The sequence below is a fragment of the Phocoena phocoena genome, chromosome 11, assembly GCF_963924675.1.
Source record: "Phocoena phocoena chromosome 11, mPhoPho1.1, whole genome shotgun sequence".
Lineage (NCBI taxonomy): Eukaryota > Metazoa > Chordata > Mammalia > Artiodactyla > Phocoenidae > Phocoena > Phocoena phocoena.
This window is the reverse complement of record NC_089229.1, coordinates 50784597-50801293: the sequence shown is the minus strand read 5'-3', so window position 1 is coordinate 50801293 and position 16697 is coordinate 50784597. Positions and strand designations below refer to the sequence as shown.

The window sequence follows — 16697 nt, the reverse complement described above, 5'->3', positions numbered from 1 at the left end:
TGTAACCTAAAGGGAGGTAGCGTTGTCAGGACAGTGAGAGCCCTGGCTTTAGAGTCCAACAGAACTGGGTTCCAATCCCAGGCTTGCCATTTACCAGCTTTGTGTGTGACCTGAGTTATTCAGCTAGCCTTTCTAAGACTTAATTGTCCGTTTGCAAACTAAGAGAAATAATAACAGCTACCTTACATGGAGGGCTGTTGTAAAGATTAAAATAACACATGCGAATGACTTAGCCCGGTGCCTAGGGTATTTTAAATGCTCAATAAATGTGAACTAACATTATAATCACATAAAGTTTGGGTTAATTCATGGAACCTGTTAGATAGGTCAGGAAGATATTTGGTGAGAAATCTTGTGACATAAAAATCTTAGTTTGTTTATGTACCTGTGTATTTTTGTACCTCTCTGTGTATCTATCAATCTATCGCCTATCTCCATCTATTTTTACCAGATTGAAGGGAGAAAGGAGAGTCATTTGGCAGTGTAGACAGTTATAATAGGTAATTTTAGTATCGTTGTACCAAGTACTTGCTGCTAACCCAGGTAACAAAAGTAAAATGCAAAATGAGTTATCCTGGCTCAGGTTACCTGTATTTTTGTGTTTATATAGCCTTGAGATGATTCTCATACACAGAAGAGGATGTACTAAGTTTTCTTTACTCTGAAAATGGAAATTATAAACATGTATTTTTTTTTTTTTTTTTTTTGGCTGTGTTGGGTCTTTGTTGCTGTGCGCGGCTTTCTCTAGTTGCAGTGAGAAGGGGCTACTCTTCGTTGCGGTGTGTGGGCTTCTCATCGCAGTGGCTTCTCTTGTTGCAGAGCACAGGCTCTAGGTGCGTGGGCTTCAGTAGCTGTGGCACACGGGCTCAGTAGTTGTGGCACACGGGCTTAGTTGCTCCGCGGCATGTGGGATCTTCCCAGACCAGGGATCAAACCCGTGTCCCCTGCATTGGCAGGCGGATTCTCAACCACTGCGCCACCAGGGAAGTCCCTATAAACGTGTATTTTTATAGAAAGTGCATGTGATATGTGTGTGTTGGTGTATTTGGGGATTGGAGTAGGCGTGATAAACACAGGGAAATTATAATATTAAAATTTTACTCAAAAGGGAAAAAAACAACTGTGATACCAGAAAGATCTTCTGTGAAGTAAAGCAATGAACAAACTGTTAAGATAGTTAGAAATATATTCATGTCAGGTTTGTGTTGAGTGTGGAATTGTTAATTGTTAATAATATACATTGTTTATTAATTATTATTTTTAGCATCCCTTGTTTCCATCTCAGAGAAAAACATTGATGATTTCTGCTAGCTTTTTTTTTCTCTCTCTGCTTTGGGTGAACTGATTGACAGCTGTTTGTTTGGGGCAAGGAATAGGAAATTAACTATGTAGAAGTGTGCTAATATTTGTTTTTTTGAGTTAGAAGCCTATATATTTTCACTCACATTTAGATTTGCTTTTGCCTAACAATGTGGGTAGAAGTGGTTTGTAAATTGTACAGTAATATATCAATGTTAATTTTGGTAATTTTAGTTGTGATATGGAAAGAAAAATCATCATTTAAGAAACATTAATTTTCTAAAAGTCTACTTTACATAATTATGGATATGTGGGAATAATTTTTTTTAATTACAGGTAGAAATAAGGGCAAAATGGCTTTTAAAAAGCATTTTCATGCATTTCAGAGATTACTCCAGGGGAATCTATTAGGGTGAGGGCTGCATAGATCTCTCTTTGCATCATGCAATGAAAAATGGAGAAGATGAAACTTCAAGGAGAAAGAGATTCTTAAAGCAATCTTAATACCTTATCTGCAAACCAGAACATTCTTACTTGAAATGTGTCCCTTGGTGCAGCACTTATAAGAAATGTCAGGTAGGAAACGATATAACTTCCTTTTTCATTTTGCAGAAAGCAGAAGCCACTGGAGAAAAACGGCCAAGAGGCAGACCTAGGAAATGGGTGAGTAGTAAGATAAAATTTCTGTTCTTTTTTAGTACTGAAAAATTTCTGTTTTTTTTTTTAAATAAATGACTTTTATTTTATCGATTACATGAATTTCTAACTTCTGATTTGATGCATCTTTGAAAGGGTTAAGGCAAGAAGCATATTATCACCACCTCTTACCCTCAGGCTCCAGGAGTTTCCTCAAAACACTTTTCTTTCCTGGGAGTGTCTCCTTTTTCTATCTCTTATCAACATGAAAAGAGTCTCCACTCTTCCTTCAAATGGGGTAACAATGAGATGACTTGTTCCCTGGGTTGAGTAACTAAGGTTAAAGGGTATTATGAAACATTGGAAGTTGATTACAAATGGTGATAAAATTCAGATGAAATGTGTATGAGATAACTTTTTAACTCTTTCTTTTCATTTCTTTTTGTTGTTGTTGCCGGGATGGTTTGGCCTTGGAAATATCTCATTTTCTAGGTGGTTTGTGTTTTCCTTTTCCCGTTGTCTTTGTTAGGAAACCAGGTTTTACGCACCGGTTTTTCTTGCTTCCCTTAGTAGTGATTCTTACATACTGACGGTGGCTTCCATGCAGGTGTACCTGACCCCATAGGCACACAGATCCTGTATCTTTCTGAGGCCAGAAATTCACTGACCACTGAAGTGCTTTGTTAATTTTACCACTTGAACCTGGTTCTTTATGCTGCTACATTACCATGTTCTTCTGGTCCGTCTTTCCCACTGACCGAGGAAAAAAGTCTTAAAAACGAATAAAACCATTTCTCAAGAAAGATGAGGGCATCCTCTCTACCCTAGGTCATCTATGATGGCATCTTTGGCCTTGCTTTTCTCTCTTCCATGGTTCCATCTTCATGCTTCATCTTTTTCTGAAGTTCCTTTGCTGCTCTGCTGGATTGTATTTTCCTGTTAGTTTCCATTCTTCTGTCCTCCAGAGTTCTGCATCCCTTTCTATTTATACTTCGGTATTGCCTTTCATTCAATTTATTCATCTTGTACTTTTTTCCCTCTGCTCAACATGTGTTGGGATTAGATTTCTTAGCACAAGGAAATGGGGATGATCTTTAGATTAAAAACATCTCAGTGTTACAGTGTAACCTTAAAGTAAGAGCATTTTATTCAACCTTCTGGTCAATAAATGAATTCTCTCCAAACTTACCCACCAGGTGGTGATCATCTAGACTGCTTGATTACCTTTAATGTTAGGAAACTCACGTCCTCTTAAAGCTGCCTCTTCTTTCCTGGAAAGCTCTGAACATTAGAAAACACTTCCATCTGACTCCCTGTAACTTCTGTTCACTGTTCCTAGGCCTCCCTCCTGGGAATATACAGAGTAATTGTTATTACTTTTACTTGTGATAGCTCATCAGATATTTGAAGGCAATTAACATATACCGTTTGTTCTCTTTTCTGATTTGAATATCTCTAAGCCTTTCAGCTTTTTCCCATGAAGGAACATTCTTCTTCTTCTCCTCTGAGTATGCTTGTTTTTTTTTTGTCTTTTGTAATATGTCACCCAGAACTAAGTATCATATTCCAGGTGTGGGCTCCATAACCAATGGGTTTATTACCTCTCTTGTTAGCCATATGGTTCCAGTTACCTATTACTGTTTCATCAACCACCCCAAAACTTAATAATGTAAAAAAACAAAACAACAAAAAAGCTCATGGATCCTTTGGGTCAGGAATATGGACAGGGCACAACAGAAAGGCTTGTTTCTGCTTCAGGATGTCTAGGGCCTCAGCTGGGAGGACTCAAGCAGCTGGGCGTTACCTCTCATGCTTGGGGTAGAATTTGGAGGCGTCTTTACTCACAGGTGCTTTTGCAGAATTGGCTTGAAGTCTGGGTGCATCTGGGAGTGTCCTCTGGAGCACCCACACACATGGCCTTTCTAACGTGGTGGTCTCAAGGTGGGAAGTCAGCCTTCTGACATACACTCAGGGCTCCCAGAGAGGGTGTTTTCCCAAATGAGGAGAAAACTGCAAGCAAGGCCTTTTTTGACCTAGTGTCAGAAGTCAAAAAGTCCTATTCCATTATACTCTAGTGAGCACAGTGTTGACTAAATTGGTATTGGCATACATATCAAATATAGGTCTGCCATTTTCTAAGCATCAGAACTAAAAGGACATCGTATCCCATTGAACTCATCAATAAGAAAAACCTATATAAACTTTCTTATAGGCAACAGAATAGGAAATGGGTAAGTTCTTTGAGGTCATGAGATTAATGTTGCTAAAATGAAATGAAACGCATTGTAAGCAAATACAGTGAGATTTAACCAGCACTCAGCTTCCATCAATTGTCCCCCAACCCAGCTTTATTGAGATGTAATTGTCATATAACCTTGTGTAAGTTTAAGGAATACAGCGTGTTGATTTGACTTATGTATTGCAAAATGATTACCACAGTGGCATTAGTTAATACCTCCATCATCTCACATAATTACCATTTCTTTTTTTGTGGTGAAAACATCTAAGATCTATTCTCTTAGCAACTTTCAGGTAAATAATACTGCATTGTAAACTATAATCACCATGCTAGATCCCCAGAACTTACCTTATTACTGGGAGTTTGCACCCTTTGACCAATATTTCCTCACTCCCTCTGCCCACCCCAACTCCCCCCAAGCCCCTGGCAACCACCATTCTACTGTCTGTTTCTATAAATTTAGTATTTATAGATTCCACGTATTAAGTGATAGACAGTATTTGTCTTTGTCTGACTTATTTCACTTAGCATAATGTCCTCAAATTTCATCATGCAAATGGCAGAACTTCCTTTTTTCTCTGGCTGAGCAATATTCCATTGTATATGTCCACAACATTCCCTTCAGGCACTTATCCGTAGATGGACTCTTAAGTTCCATATCTTGCCTCTTAACTGGTCTTCCTACCTTTCACCTTTTCTACCTTTGGCTCTCCTATGTTTGCCAGTTAACCTGCATAGGGTATAGTCACATCACTGCTCTTCCTAGAAACTTTCTACGGATCCACAGCTGGCCACTGAATTGATTACAACCTTCCCTAGCTCTTCGAAGTCCCCACAGTTTATACCCACCTCCCTTTATGCCTTTATTTTCCACCACTCATCCTCACACACCCGATGTTTCAGCCAAGCTGGAATAAAATATGTAGTAGTTAAAGGATCTATATGTTTTTATTTTCTCAATGGATTCTTGCTCATTTGGGGGATATCTGGATTCCAGGCACCTGATCTTCATGCTGAATGAGAAGCCCACGTGAAGCACCCATCACAAAATCCCTTGCCTTTCTGGAAATAATTGGGCAATCTTCATTGACCCTCATGATTTCTAGTTTTTACTGGCTGTGAGAATGGAAAATATTGTGTAGCTAATTGTTATAAGACCCCGATTTGTTCCCCAAAGAAGAGTTGTTCTACTTAGAAAAGGAAATAGAAGGAAATTGTGTATTTTTTTTCTAGACAGCGTGTTTCCTTTTTGCTTATATATATTCTGTTGGGTAGAGTGTGCAGCCAGTCACAGCAAGGCATTCAGTTCAAGGGCATTCTTTACTGGAAAGCTTGTACTAAAGAAATAAATTATTGCATTTTCCATAGGAAATGAGCCTTGTACTTTACAGTAAGTTCAATTCTTTCCAACAGTGTCATTCACTGATTTCCTTATATTAGAGATATATTTTTGAACTGACAGGATTTACTAGGTACAGGGCCTAAAAGCCAAACTGGTCCCCTTTTATTCTTCTGGGTTGTTTTGTTTTATAAAGTTCTTTTGCTTTTAAAAAGAAGTCTTGTACATTTTATGGTGTCATGTAACAGGGCTGGAAGAAGATATCTACCTTGTAGCCCTCTCATCTGATGTGACTAGGATCAGTACTTGGTAGGTTACTCCAAAGTTGATTAACCAAAAGTATGTGGACATAGGAAAGAAGTTTGTGCCAGTCTTGCTTCTGCAGGGGATGGAGTGTTGACTAATCCAGTGAGGACGTTAACTAGATTTTGGTTAAGAGCACTTCTCTTACTTACTTTATTCCCCTTTGTTTTTTTGGGGTTTTTTCTGAGTTTGTATCAGATTTCAGATCTATTATTTTGATGAGCTGCTTTGGACTTTCACATTTTTTTGGTCTGGACGAGGTGAGAGGTAAAGGAAGGAGAGAGAAGTGGGACGTAACTTTTCTACTGGTCTTAGAGTCGGGAGCTCAGGATCTGGATTCAGGTGGCTTGGGTTCAAATTCTGGCCCATCACTTGACTAACTAGAATCTTCAGCAAATTACATGACCTTTTTAAAAGCACTTTAAAAAATTATTTTAACTGAGGTATAGTTGATGTACAATATTATATGTTTTAGGTGTATAACATAATGATTCATAATTTTTAAAGGTTATACTCCATTTATAGTTATTATAAGATATTGGCTATATTCCCTATGTTGTACTATCTATCCTTGTAGCTTATTTATTTTATTCATAGCAGTTTGTACCTCTTAATCCCCTACCCCTATCTTGCCCCTCCCCCTTCCCTCTTCCCACTGGTAACCACTATTTTGTTCTCTATATCTGTGAGTTTATTTCTTTTTTGTTACATTCACTAGTTTTATTTTTTAGATTCCACATATAAGTGATATCATACAGTATTTGTCTTTCTTTATTTCACTTAGCACAATACTCTCTAAAACTTCATTCATTTTTATGGCTGAGTGATGTTCCATTGTGTATATATAGGGCTGTGTGTGTGTGTGTGTGTGTGTGTGTGTGTGCGTGCGCATGTGTGTGTATACAGCACATCTTCTTAATCCATTCATCTGTTGATGGGCACCTAGGTTGCTTCTATATCTTGGCTATAATAAATAATGCTGCTCTGAACATCGGGGTGCATGTATCTTTCTGAATTAGTGTTTTCATTTTTTTGTGGATAAATACCCAGGAGTGGAATTGCTGGGTCATACGGTAGTAATGTTTTCAGTTTTAAAGGTCCAATTTCCTCCTCTTTAAGAAGGTGGTAAGAGTGGTACATTTCTTTTTTTTTTTTTTGCGGTACGCGGGCCTCTCACTGTTGTGGCCTCTCCCGCTGTGGAGCACAGGCTCCGGACACACAGGCCCAGCGGCCATGGCTCACGGGCCCAGCCGCTCCGCGGCATGTGGGATCTTCCAGGACCGGGGCACAAACCCGTGTCCCCTGCATTGGCAGGCGGACTCTCAACCACTGCGCCACCAGGGAAGCCCGAGTGGTACATTTCTAATAGCATCGTGTGAGGATTAAATAAGGCAGTGATGCAAAGGGCTTAATAGAAGGCCTGGCACATAGTAAGTGCTCAATAAATGTTTAACATTATTATTAATTCCACTGTACACTTTCATGTAGATATCACTGACAGCCTAAACCCTAATAGCTTATAGCTACCTGTAGCTACACATGGAGTGAGGTGACAGTTGTGCATCAAACTCACCGAGTACCCTTGGCGGTATCATTATGTCTTCACTATACCTATGCTGAATATCATCAAGTTTAAGACTTGCTTATAAATAATACTAAGGTACATTTTAAATCTATTTGTAGTTAAGGAAAATTATTTATTTATTTATTTATTTATTTATTTTATTTTTTTTTTTTTTTGCGTTACGCGGGCCTCTCACCGCTGTGGCCTCTCCCGTTGCGGAGGACAGGCTCCGGACGCGCAGGCCCAGCGGCCACGGCTCACGGGCCCAGCCGCTCCGCGGCACGTGGGATCCTCCCAGACCGGGGCACGAACCCGTGTCCCCTGCATCGGCAGGCGGACTCCCAACCACCGCGCCACCAGGGAAGCCCGGAAAATTATTTATTTATTTATGGCTGCACTGCGCCGATCGAACCTGTGCCCCCTACAGTGGAAGCGTGGAGTCTTAACCACTGGGGCTTCAGGGAAGTCCCCAAGGAAGATAATTTAAATTGCAACTTACAAGCTTTCTTAACTGTAGAGGTTCATGCCATGTGTTGTTCATCAATTTGGAAAGTAGTATTTCTGCTGTGTGCCTCAGTAGGCACATGCAGAGATGTTCTGGCTGCTTAGAACCTATATAGATTTCAGTTAGTCAGTCCTTCTGCCAGGTGAAACTAGGCATTTCATATTTATTTGCATTTCTCGATTTTGGCTTTAGAATGGAGCCCATCACGTAACTGATTTAGCGATGGAAAATATTTGGAAAAAGTTTTAGAGAGTAGAGCTAAGGCTCAAGAAAATACAGTGCAGTAATAACAATGTTAACCTTGTGTATGAAATGCTCCATCCAGATGTTGCTTAGTGAAGCAGCCAGTGCTTCTGGAGGAAAAGAAGGAAGGACAAAATAATAAAGAATAAATCAGTGGGAACCAGAGATGTTTTTAGGTGTTTTGTTTTCAGAATATCTTTATGAGAAAGGAAATTAACAACAGAAGGGAAATACTCCCCAATGTGAATTAATGGTTTGTAAAGAAAAAAAAAAGAAAGAATTCTGGAGATACTGAAATTGACCTAGAAATTGATCCAAGGACTAGATGCTGAAGCTCAACTTCAATGGGTCACTAGAAAGTTACTAACAAACCCCAGCTGTTTTCTTGGGTTGCTGATTCTCTTCATTTGGCAATGGGGTGTGTGCAGTCTGTTGATTTAAAAATATGCATTTCTATTCCATATCTTTTGGGGGACAGTTCCTTTATTAAAGAACTTGTGATACACAGGAAAGTGATGTAATTTCATTTGTTAGTCAAACATTCTAGATAGGCAACAAGAGCTTTTTGTTTTTCTAAGTTTGTAGAAATCTAGAAACTTACATGATGATTTTAAAATCAAGTAGGAGGAACTAAATCGGAATAAAACCTGTTACAACTAGACTGGTTGAAACTCTTTGGATTTCTTCTAAAGATCTCAAGCATTAATGTATTGAGGAACCTGGAAATCTAATGTTGAAGTTAAAACATTAGGTTTTCATTTCCATTACTTTTCCCCTCCAGATGTTTGTTACTTTTTTTTTTAACTTTTAGCCATTTGTAATTTAACACTTGCTTTGTTTAAACTGAAAATATTTCTTTGATGTTTAGAGAGGAATATCCAATAATGCATATTGCAGATAATTGTAACTTTTTACTGGGGTCAGAGGGAAAGAAATGACTTTGATAGAATATCAAAAACTGTCTACTAATGGAGTGTGTGAAGACAAAACCATTTTCACTTAGAAACTTGGAAAAACAACATGCTTTAAAAACCGGGAGATGCTTCCTCTAAAGCACATGAGCTTTTGACATATGCTTGCTTAATAATTAAGATATAAATCTTCTGATGCTTATAATGTGTTCAATATCGGTAAGCTATATTTTCTGAAACTATCTCCTTTGCAACATTTTGTGATAAAAATGGAGTTTTTTGCAAACCCTAATAGAACTCTGTGGGGAAAAGTGACTTAAGTTGATTTTCTTTTTTTAATAGCTCACTGCAAAATTCCCTAAAATGCTTATATAAAATTGCAAAATTAAATATGAAAGCACTAATAAATATATCATACTCAGAAGGCAAGAATTGGATTTGATCATTAGCATTTTGATTTAGTCTCTTTTTTTTGCTTGTGTCAGTATTGAAGTCCTGTTCTTAATTATTCGGTTAATGATGTCTTTAACAAAGAGACTGATAACCAGCTCTACTTGGTCATCCAGTTCAGTTTGGTATTACCAGCTTCTACCAGATCCTGACCATTCAGGATTATTCAGACATCGACCTTGGGGTCCACTGCTCAAGTGATGCTACCACAATACCACAATAGCCAGGTGGTCTTATTAAACTATAATCAAGGAAGAATATGTTTTTCTCCCACTTGTGGATGAGTGGCAGATTATAGGCAGGAGGCAGATCAAATAAATGTCCTGTTTCTCGACCCAAATAATCAAATCAGTAAAATCCTGGCCAAGACAGTTATCTCAGTTTCACTCTAATTAAATGACAAGTACTATGAAATTCAGTGACCATTTTATATGACAGTAAATGTATTTAAGACTTTATCCATACTACCATACACATATTTACCTATGTTCCCCCAAATCTGAGTATTTATGGATGGCAGTAAATATTTCTAAAACACTGGAAACCTTCATATCATATATAAATAAAACTAATATGCCATATATATATATATATATATATATATATATGTTTTTAACTAGGTAAGATAGGTAAAACTATTACTCCATATTTCAAGAGAACATTTTTGTTCTGTTTTTAAGAGTGGAATCTGTTTTTATTTTAAGATTTTTTTTTTAACCAAGGAATTCTTGATTCTAAACTCTTCCATATTTGACACAGATATTTCACTATTTTTTGGCAAAATTTCAATCCAGCGGGATTTAATCAAGCCTACCGTTTCTTCTCTGGGCCGAGATAAAGACTGTTTTGATGAGCTGTGTACCTTTGGGCAGGTCGCTCAGTGTGCCCACACTTATTCTCCTGATAGGAACATTCTATCTATAACTAATGGCTGTCAAGCATTTGGAGTTGTAAAATACAAAAACCTTTATTGCTACCACCAGCTCTATTGTCCAGGGACTGATTGTTGAGTTTGTAAAGGATCCAGCCTCCTGTCTCCTTTTTTGTGTTGTTTTCCCTGCTCCCCCCTGCTGCCTGCCCTTTGGCCATTTCACTGCTCATTAGCGCCTCTGCCAGATGGGGGGGCAGGCCCAGGAACAGGGGTCAACTCTGGTAAAAGGCTTGGTGGGAAGGAGGCTGAGAGTAATGGCATACATAAGGTTTTCAGATTATCTGTCGACTTGATACATCCAAGCCACCCCCAAACCCTGTCCTTAGGGGTAAATTCAGTGCAGCCATGACACTGAAATTTGTTTTTTAATTAATTATTTATTCATTCTTATAATCAATGTGATTTTAGAAGTAAGACATCTTTTTCAGGATGCTATAGGAAGCAAAGTCTCTCTTTTATATTTCCTTAGTATTAATGAGTGGCTGCAGATCAGGCTTGATTTAGCAAGGCTTTGACCTTGTTCAAAGCCAGAAGAATTGCACTGTCTGCTCTTCCGTTTGACTCAGGTTGGGGAATGACAGTTCTTTAAATTCTGGCAAATGGAGATTGCCTTATGAAGCGGAAAGTGCCCTGTTGGGGTGTTAAAAGATCATAAAGCTCACCCTAGTTGTACGACCAAGGGAAGCCGTGTCATCACTTTGTGCTGTGGTTTCAATGCATTAACCCAGAAAAGGCACTTCGAGTGTCTCTTTGAACATAATATTGTGCAGAAGGCCCAGCGTGTACGATGGACACTGTGGATATAGAAGAAACTTAAGCACTTTGGTTCACTTGTTTGTTTGCTTGTCTCTTGCTTGGCTGGACCATTTAAACCCTAGGGCTCCAATTCCGAGACCTTTGATTTTGTGATTTTCCATTTGTCTAAACATTTTGCTAAAGTCTTCTGGCAATATTATGGATCAAGCCCTGTGCTAGGTCCTGGGAATGTAGAGGCCAACAAAATAGGTGGAGGCTGCCTTTGAGGTGCTCACAACCAAACAGGAAACCTGATGCCAGCCTGTTAGATTAACTACTCTGTGCTTCAGATGTTGGTGAGGGTAAATTAAATTCCATTTCAAGTATTTTGAGCTCTTTAGAATTTGAGTCCTTCTGTAGAAGTGATTATGTTGCTTTCCCAATCCTAGTAACTCTCTATATTATTATTTGAATTTAGCTGTATGTATAATTTATAAATTAGTTGTACTAGTGGGCCTAGAGTTATATCCTCTCATTATCACCATAGCAAATATCCAGGCTAATATCAGATATATACATGTTTGATTTATCAACATAGTTCAGTTTTATCCAGTTAAGGTAGACTTAAAAAGATAGGTATTAAATTATTAGATACAGGCTCCAAAAAGCGGAGGAGAAATGGAATCAGAAGGATGAGGATAATTCTCTTGAGCCACCGTATCAGCATATGTTGATCTTGTTTCTTCTCTTTGCTCATGCTATGTGTGTCAAATAATTTAAAAATCACTAGGTGTTAAAAGAACTTGATTGTATACTTTAATGTTTCTGAATCATGCTACCATTTGTATTTTAAAATTAGCTCTGTGAGGTTAGAGAGCACATTGCATTTATCTTTTTTACCCTCAGCACCTAGGATATAGGAAGGAATTCAGCAAAGTGATTAAAAGTTCAGACTGCCTGGGTTCCCTTATCAGCTTATCAAGGCAAGTTGCTCATTGTTACCAGCCCAGTCTCCCTGTGTGTAAAACAAAGGGTAATAATAGTTCTCATCTCATAGGATTATTTTGTAAGAATTAAATGAGAAGCCATCAAAAATTTGTATTCATCAAGAGGCAAGCACTCAATAGATGATCGTCATTGATGTTAGTATAGTTTCAGACCCATAGCTGGACTTAATAAATGTTTGGTGAATAGAATGACAGTATTTTATTAGTGTGTATAAAGCATGGCCTTTCAGTTTTTGTTTCCATTAGCGAATGTGGATTTGAATTGCATTCTTTGGCTTTTTTTTTTTAATTGGATGATTTGTATTTTCAAAGAGGCCACACAAGGGTTAAAAGTACAACCTGTAGGCATCAAAGCAGTGTTTATAATAATTTTGAATTCCAGCCTATGCCTTTCCACTTAAGAAGTATGCTGTGAGCCACTATCACCCAGGCCCAATGCAGACTTTGAATGCCTTGCCCTATGTTAATGTTTCCATTCCCTCACTCCTGGAAATAGCATTCTGCTTTCCAAAATAGACTCCAGTGCTGTACCTTAGAAGAATTTTTGTCACAGCTTTGGATCATCAGAAACACAGAAGAGAGCTTTGTTGGCAGAACGTCACAGGATAATTTTGAAAGGTAGTTTCTCATTTTTTTGTATAAAAACTCATTTTAACTGCCTGTCTCCCATTTCCTTTGGTCCTAATTTTTAGTACTAACACGCAAATAAAGACAGAAGAAAATCCGTTAATAACTATTTGTTTCTTTGACTTCTTTCAAGGATATTCTGAAGCACTTAAAGTGACACATAAAGCCATGGGGTTTATAGCTAGGGACTCATTGGGGGAAAATCTAATACCCTAGGTTTACGTCATTATAGGAATAAGGACTTTACAGTCGGAATAACATAGGTAGCAATGTCACATCAGAGAAGTTTAAGCACTAACATTACCAATAAAGGAAGTGCAGGTCGGCCAAGTTTCCAGACAATTCAAATATTTTCAGTCTTGAGGGAGCACCCTATTACAGGAAGCACCAAAGCCCAGGGAGGTGTGGAGGAACAGGGAATCATAAGATTATAGCTAATAATGTTCTATAAAATACCATTTGTTTTGCAGTCTTTTCTCATTCCCTGTTCCAAATGATTCTAATATCAGAGAAGACATCCCTCACCCAGTTTGTGTCAGAAGCTGATCCCAGAGTCTAATTTCCTAATTACAGAATCTCAGTTTCAGCATTTTCTTTCCTGTCATTATTCTCTCAGACAACCCAAAAGTTCTTTAAATTCCCTAATGGATTTTGATGAAGGATTTGCAGGCCTGGGCCCCCTTCTCAGTTGGTAGATCTGGGGTGGAGCTGGAAAGTATGAACATGACCATCTCGGTGGTCTCCGATCCTCTCGGGAGACTGACATTTGGTGAGTAGTACTGTTCATGCCACTGAACTAACTGTCCATCCTATTACATTTTCATTCTTCTGTGCTCTTACTCAATTTTACATTTCTTTTCCGGGAATAAGTAATGTTTGATTTTTTTACAGCCTTGGTTCTCCTTTCTTAACTTTGGAATGTATATTTCCCACATGTATTGGATGAAAATGAACTCATTCCCAATCTTATTCTCTTCCTTATAATTCTTTTCAGAGCAATGGTATAGAGTTTACTGACGTTTAGATTTGCCATTTAGAGTGCTCATTTCCAGCCTATCAAACCAAAACAATGGCTTGTTAAACCTGTGTTTTTATTTCGTCATGCTCCTCCTCCAGTGGTGACCTACTTCTTTTGTGGACATTAAAATCGATCAGTGAATCAGCCAGGCTTAGGGTTTTGTGCATTGCTTTGCATGCTGTTTAGACAACTGATGAGCTACACAAAATTGTTTAAACTCTGTAATTTTATAAACAATAAAATGGTGACTTTGTCTAATACATAATCTTAATCTGCTTTGCTGTTAAATCACTAATCTCAGTGGAGATCAATTGGGACCCTTTTTAGTAGTTATAGGAAGAAATTTTCTCTATTTTCTTACTTGCATTGTAGAAAACTTCTTAGGGTTTCCTTAGTATTCACAGGGAACTAATTCATGTCTTACTCATTGGCACCATATGGTTTCCTGCTGTGGTAAAGCGAGTGGGCTTACGTACATTGTAGGATTAATAGGATACATGCATCCTGTTAATACATAGATTGTATAGTGTGAGAGGGTTTGGCTGTACATGGTCACGGTATGAAGAATTCCCTTGTGACTGACATTTGTTTTTTTGCTAAAAAGAGTTTTCTGCCCGAGATTATTAAAATGTGGTATGTATTCAGCACTACTATTTGCTGTTGGGTTTTTCTTTTTTTTTTTTTTTTAAGATTTTTTGATGTGGACCTTTTTTTTAGCAATGCAGTTGGAAATTTAATTTTTTAAAATATCATTTCCAATATCACCAAAAATGAAATACTTGTGTATAAATTTAACAAAATATATACAAGATCTGCACATATGTTGAAAACTACAAAACACCAATGAAAGAAATCAAAGAAGACCTAAATAAATACAGATATACATATTTAATGATTGGAAGATTCAATATTCTTAATGTGTCAATTCCTATCAAATAGATTTTTTTTAGCTTTATTTTTATTTATTTATTTTTTAACTACTTTATTGGAGTATAATTGTTTCTGCTTTATAACAAAGTGAATCAGTTATACATATACATGTGTTCCCATATCTCTTCCCTCTTGCGTCTCCCTCCCACCCTCCCTATCCCACCCCTCTAGGTGGTCACAAAGCACCGAGCTGATGTCCCTGTGCTGTGCGGCTGCTTCCCACTAGCTATCTGTTTTACATTTGGTAGTGTATATGTGTCCATGCCACTCTCTCACTTCGTCCCAGCTTACCCTTCCCCCTCCCTGTGTCCTCAGGTCCATTCTCTACGTGTCTGCGTCTTTATTCCTGTCCTGCCCCTAGGTTCTTCGGAACCTTTTTTTTTTGAGATTCCATATATATGTGTTAGCATACGGTATTTGTTTTTCTCTTTCTGACTTACTTCACTCTGTATGACAGACTCTAGGTCCATCCACCTCACTGCAAATAACTCAGTTTTGTTTCTTTTTATGGCTAATATTCCATTGTATGCATATGTGCCACACCTTCTTTATCCATTCATCTGTCAATGGACACTTAGGTTGCTTCCATGTACTGGCTATTGTAAATAGTGCTGCAATGAACATTGTGGTACATGACTCTTTTTGAATTATGGTTTTCTCAGGGTATATGCCCAGTAGTGGGACTGCTCAGTCGTATGGTAGTTCTATGTTTAGTTTTTTAAGGCCCCTCCATACTGTTCTCTAGTGACTGTATCAATTTACACTCCCACCAACAGTGCAAGAGGGTTCCCTTTTCTCCACACCCTCTCCAGCATTTATTGTTTGTAGATTTTTTGATGATGGCCATTCTGACTGGTGTGAGGTGATACCTCATTGTAGTTTTGATTTGCATTTCTCTAATGATTAGTGATGTTGAGCATCCTTTCATGTGTTTGTTTGCAGTCTGTATATCTTCTTTGGAGAAATATCTATTGGGCCATTTTTTTTTTTTTTTTTTTTTTTTTGCGGTACGCGGGCCTCTCACTGCTGTGGCCTCTCCCGTTGCGGAGCAACAGGCTCCGGACGCGCAGGTTCAGTGGCCATGGCTCACGGGCCCAGCCGCTCCGCGGCATGTGGGATCCTCCCACACCGGGGCACGAACCTGTGTCCCCTGTATCGGCAGGCGGACTCTCAACCACTGCGCCACCAGGGAAGCCCTGGGCCATTTTTTAAAGCCTTTCTTGAATTTGTTACAATATTGCTTCTGTTTTATGGTTTGGTTTTTTGGCCCCGAGGCATGTGGGATCTCAGCTCCCTGACCAGGGATGGAACCCATACCCCCTGCATTGCAAGGCGAAGTCTTAACCACTGGACTGGCCAGGGAAGTCCCTGCTGTTGTTTTAAGTAATATGTTATGATAAGATTTTAGACCCCCATGTGAGAAGCTGACATTTTATATCCATAAGGCAAACACAGCTTTTTGAATCTGTGTGAAAATTTAGGTGTCTCTATTTTGTGGTTTTATCTTTTTAGGAATTTTTTGAGTCCGAGAAAACGTTTAGACTGATTTACTTACAGTATTGAAAGTCTCTTTGGGAGCAAATTTTTATATATGTGAAAAAGCCATCTAGAAAGGAGGTTTCATGAGTACCCTTGGTAATGGTGCAAGTTTAATCACTCTGCCTGTGACAGGAGGGTCTTAAGACATTCAACCTAAATTTCTCCTTATACGGTTTTCAGTTCATTTCCTCTTGTCTTGTTCTTAATGGTGATAGAGAACATCTGGTATGTCCCTTTTCAAAATAAACCTTCCTACTTGGGGTAGCAGAAAGTATACACATGTTGGGTCCTAGCAGATATGGGTTTGACTCTGGGCCTTATCACTTACTAACCTTAGGCCATTGTTACCTCTCTGAGCTTAAATTTCTTCTTTTGTAAAATGAGGCTGATAATCTTTCGCTTGCAGTTTTAGCTAACGTGT

General features: G+C 38.4%; 1 protein-coding gene across 1 annotated transcript in view; it reads left to right on the top strand.

Moving 5' to 3' along the window:
* HMGA2 (high mobility group AT-hook 2) overlaps positions 1-16697 on the top strand; it is a 136534-nt gene that overhangs the window by 11253 nt on the left and 108584 nt on the right. Inside the window, exon 3 of the mRNA XM_065887701.1 lies at positions 1912-1962. Within this exon, the coding sequence (XP_065743773.1) occupies positions 1912-1962 (51 nt within the window). The remainder of the gene's footprint in view (positions 1-1911; positions 1963-16697) is intronic.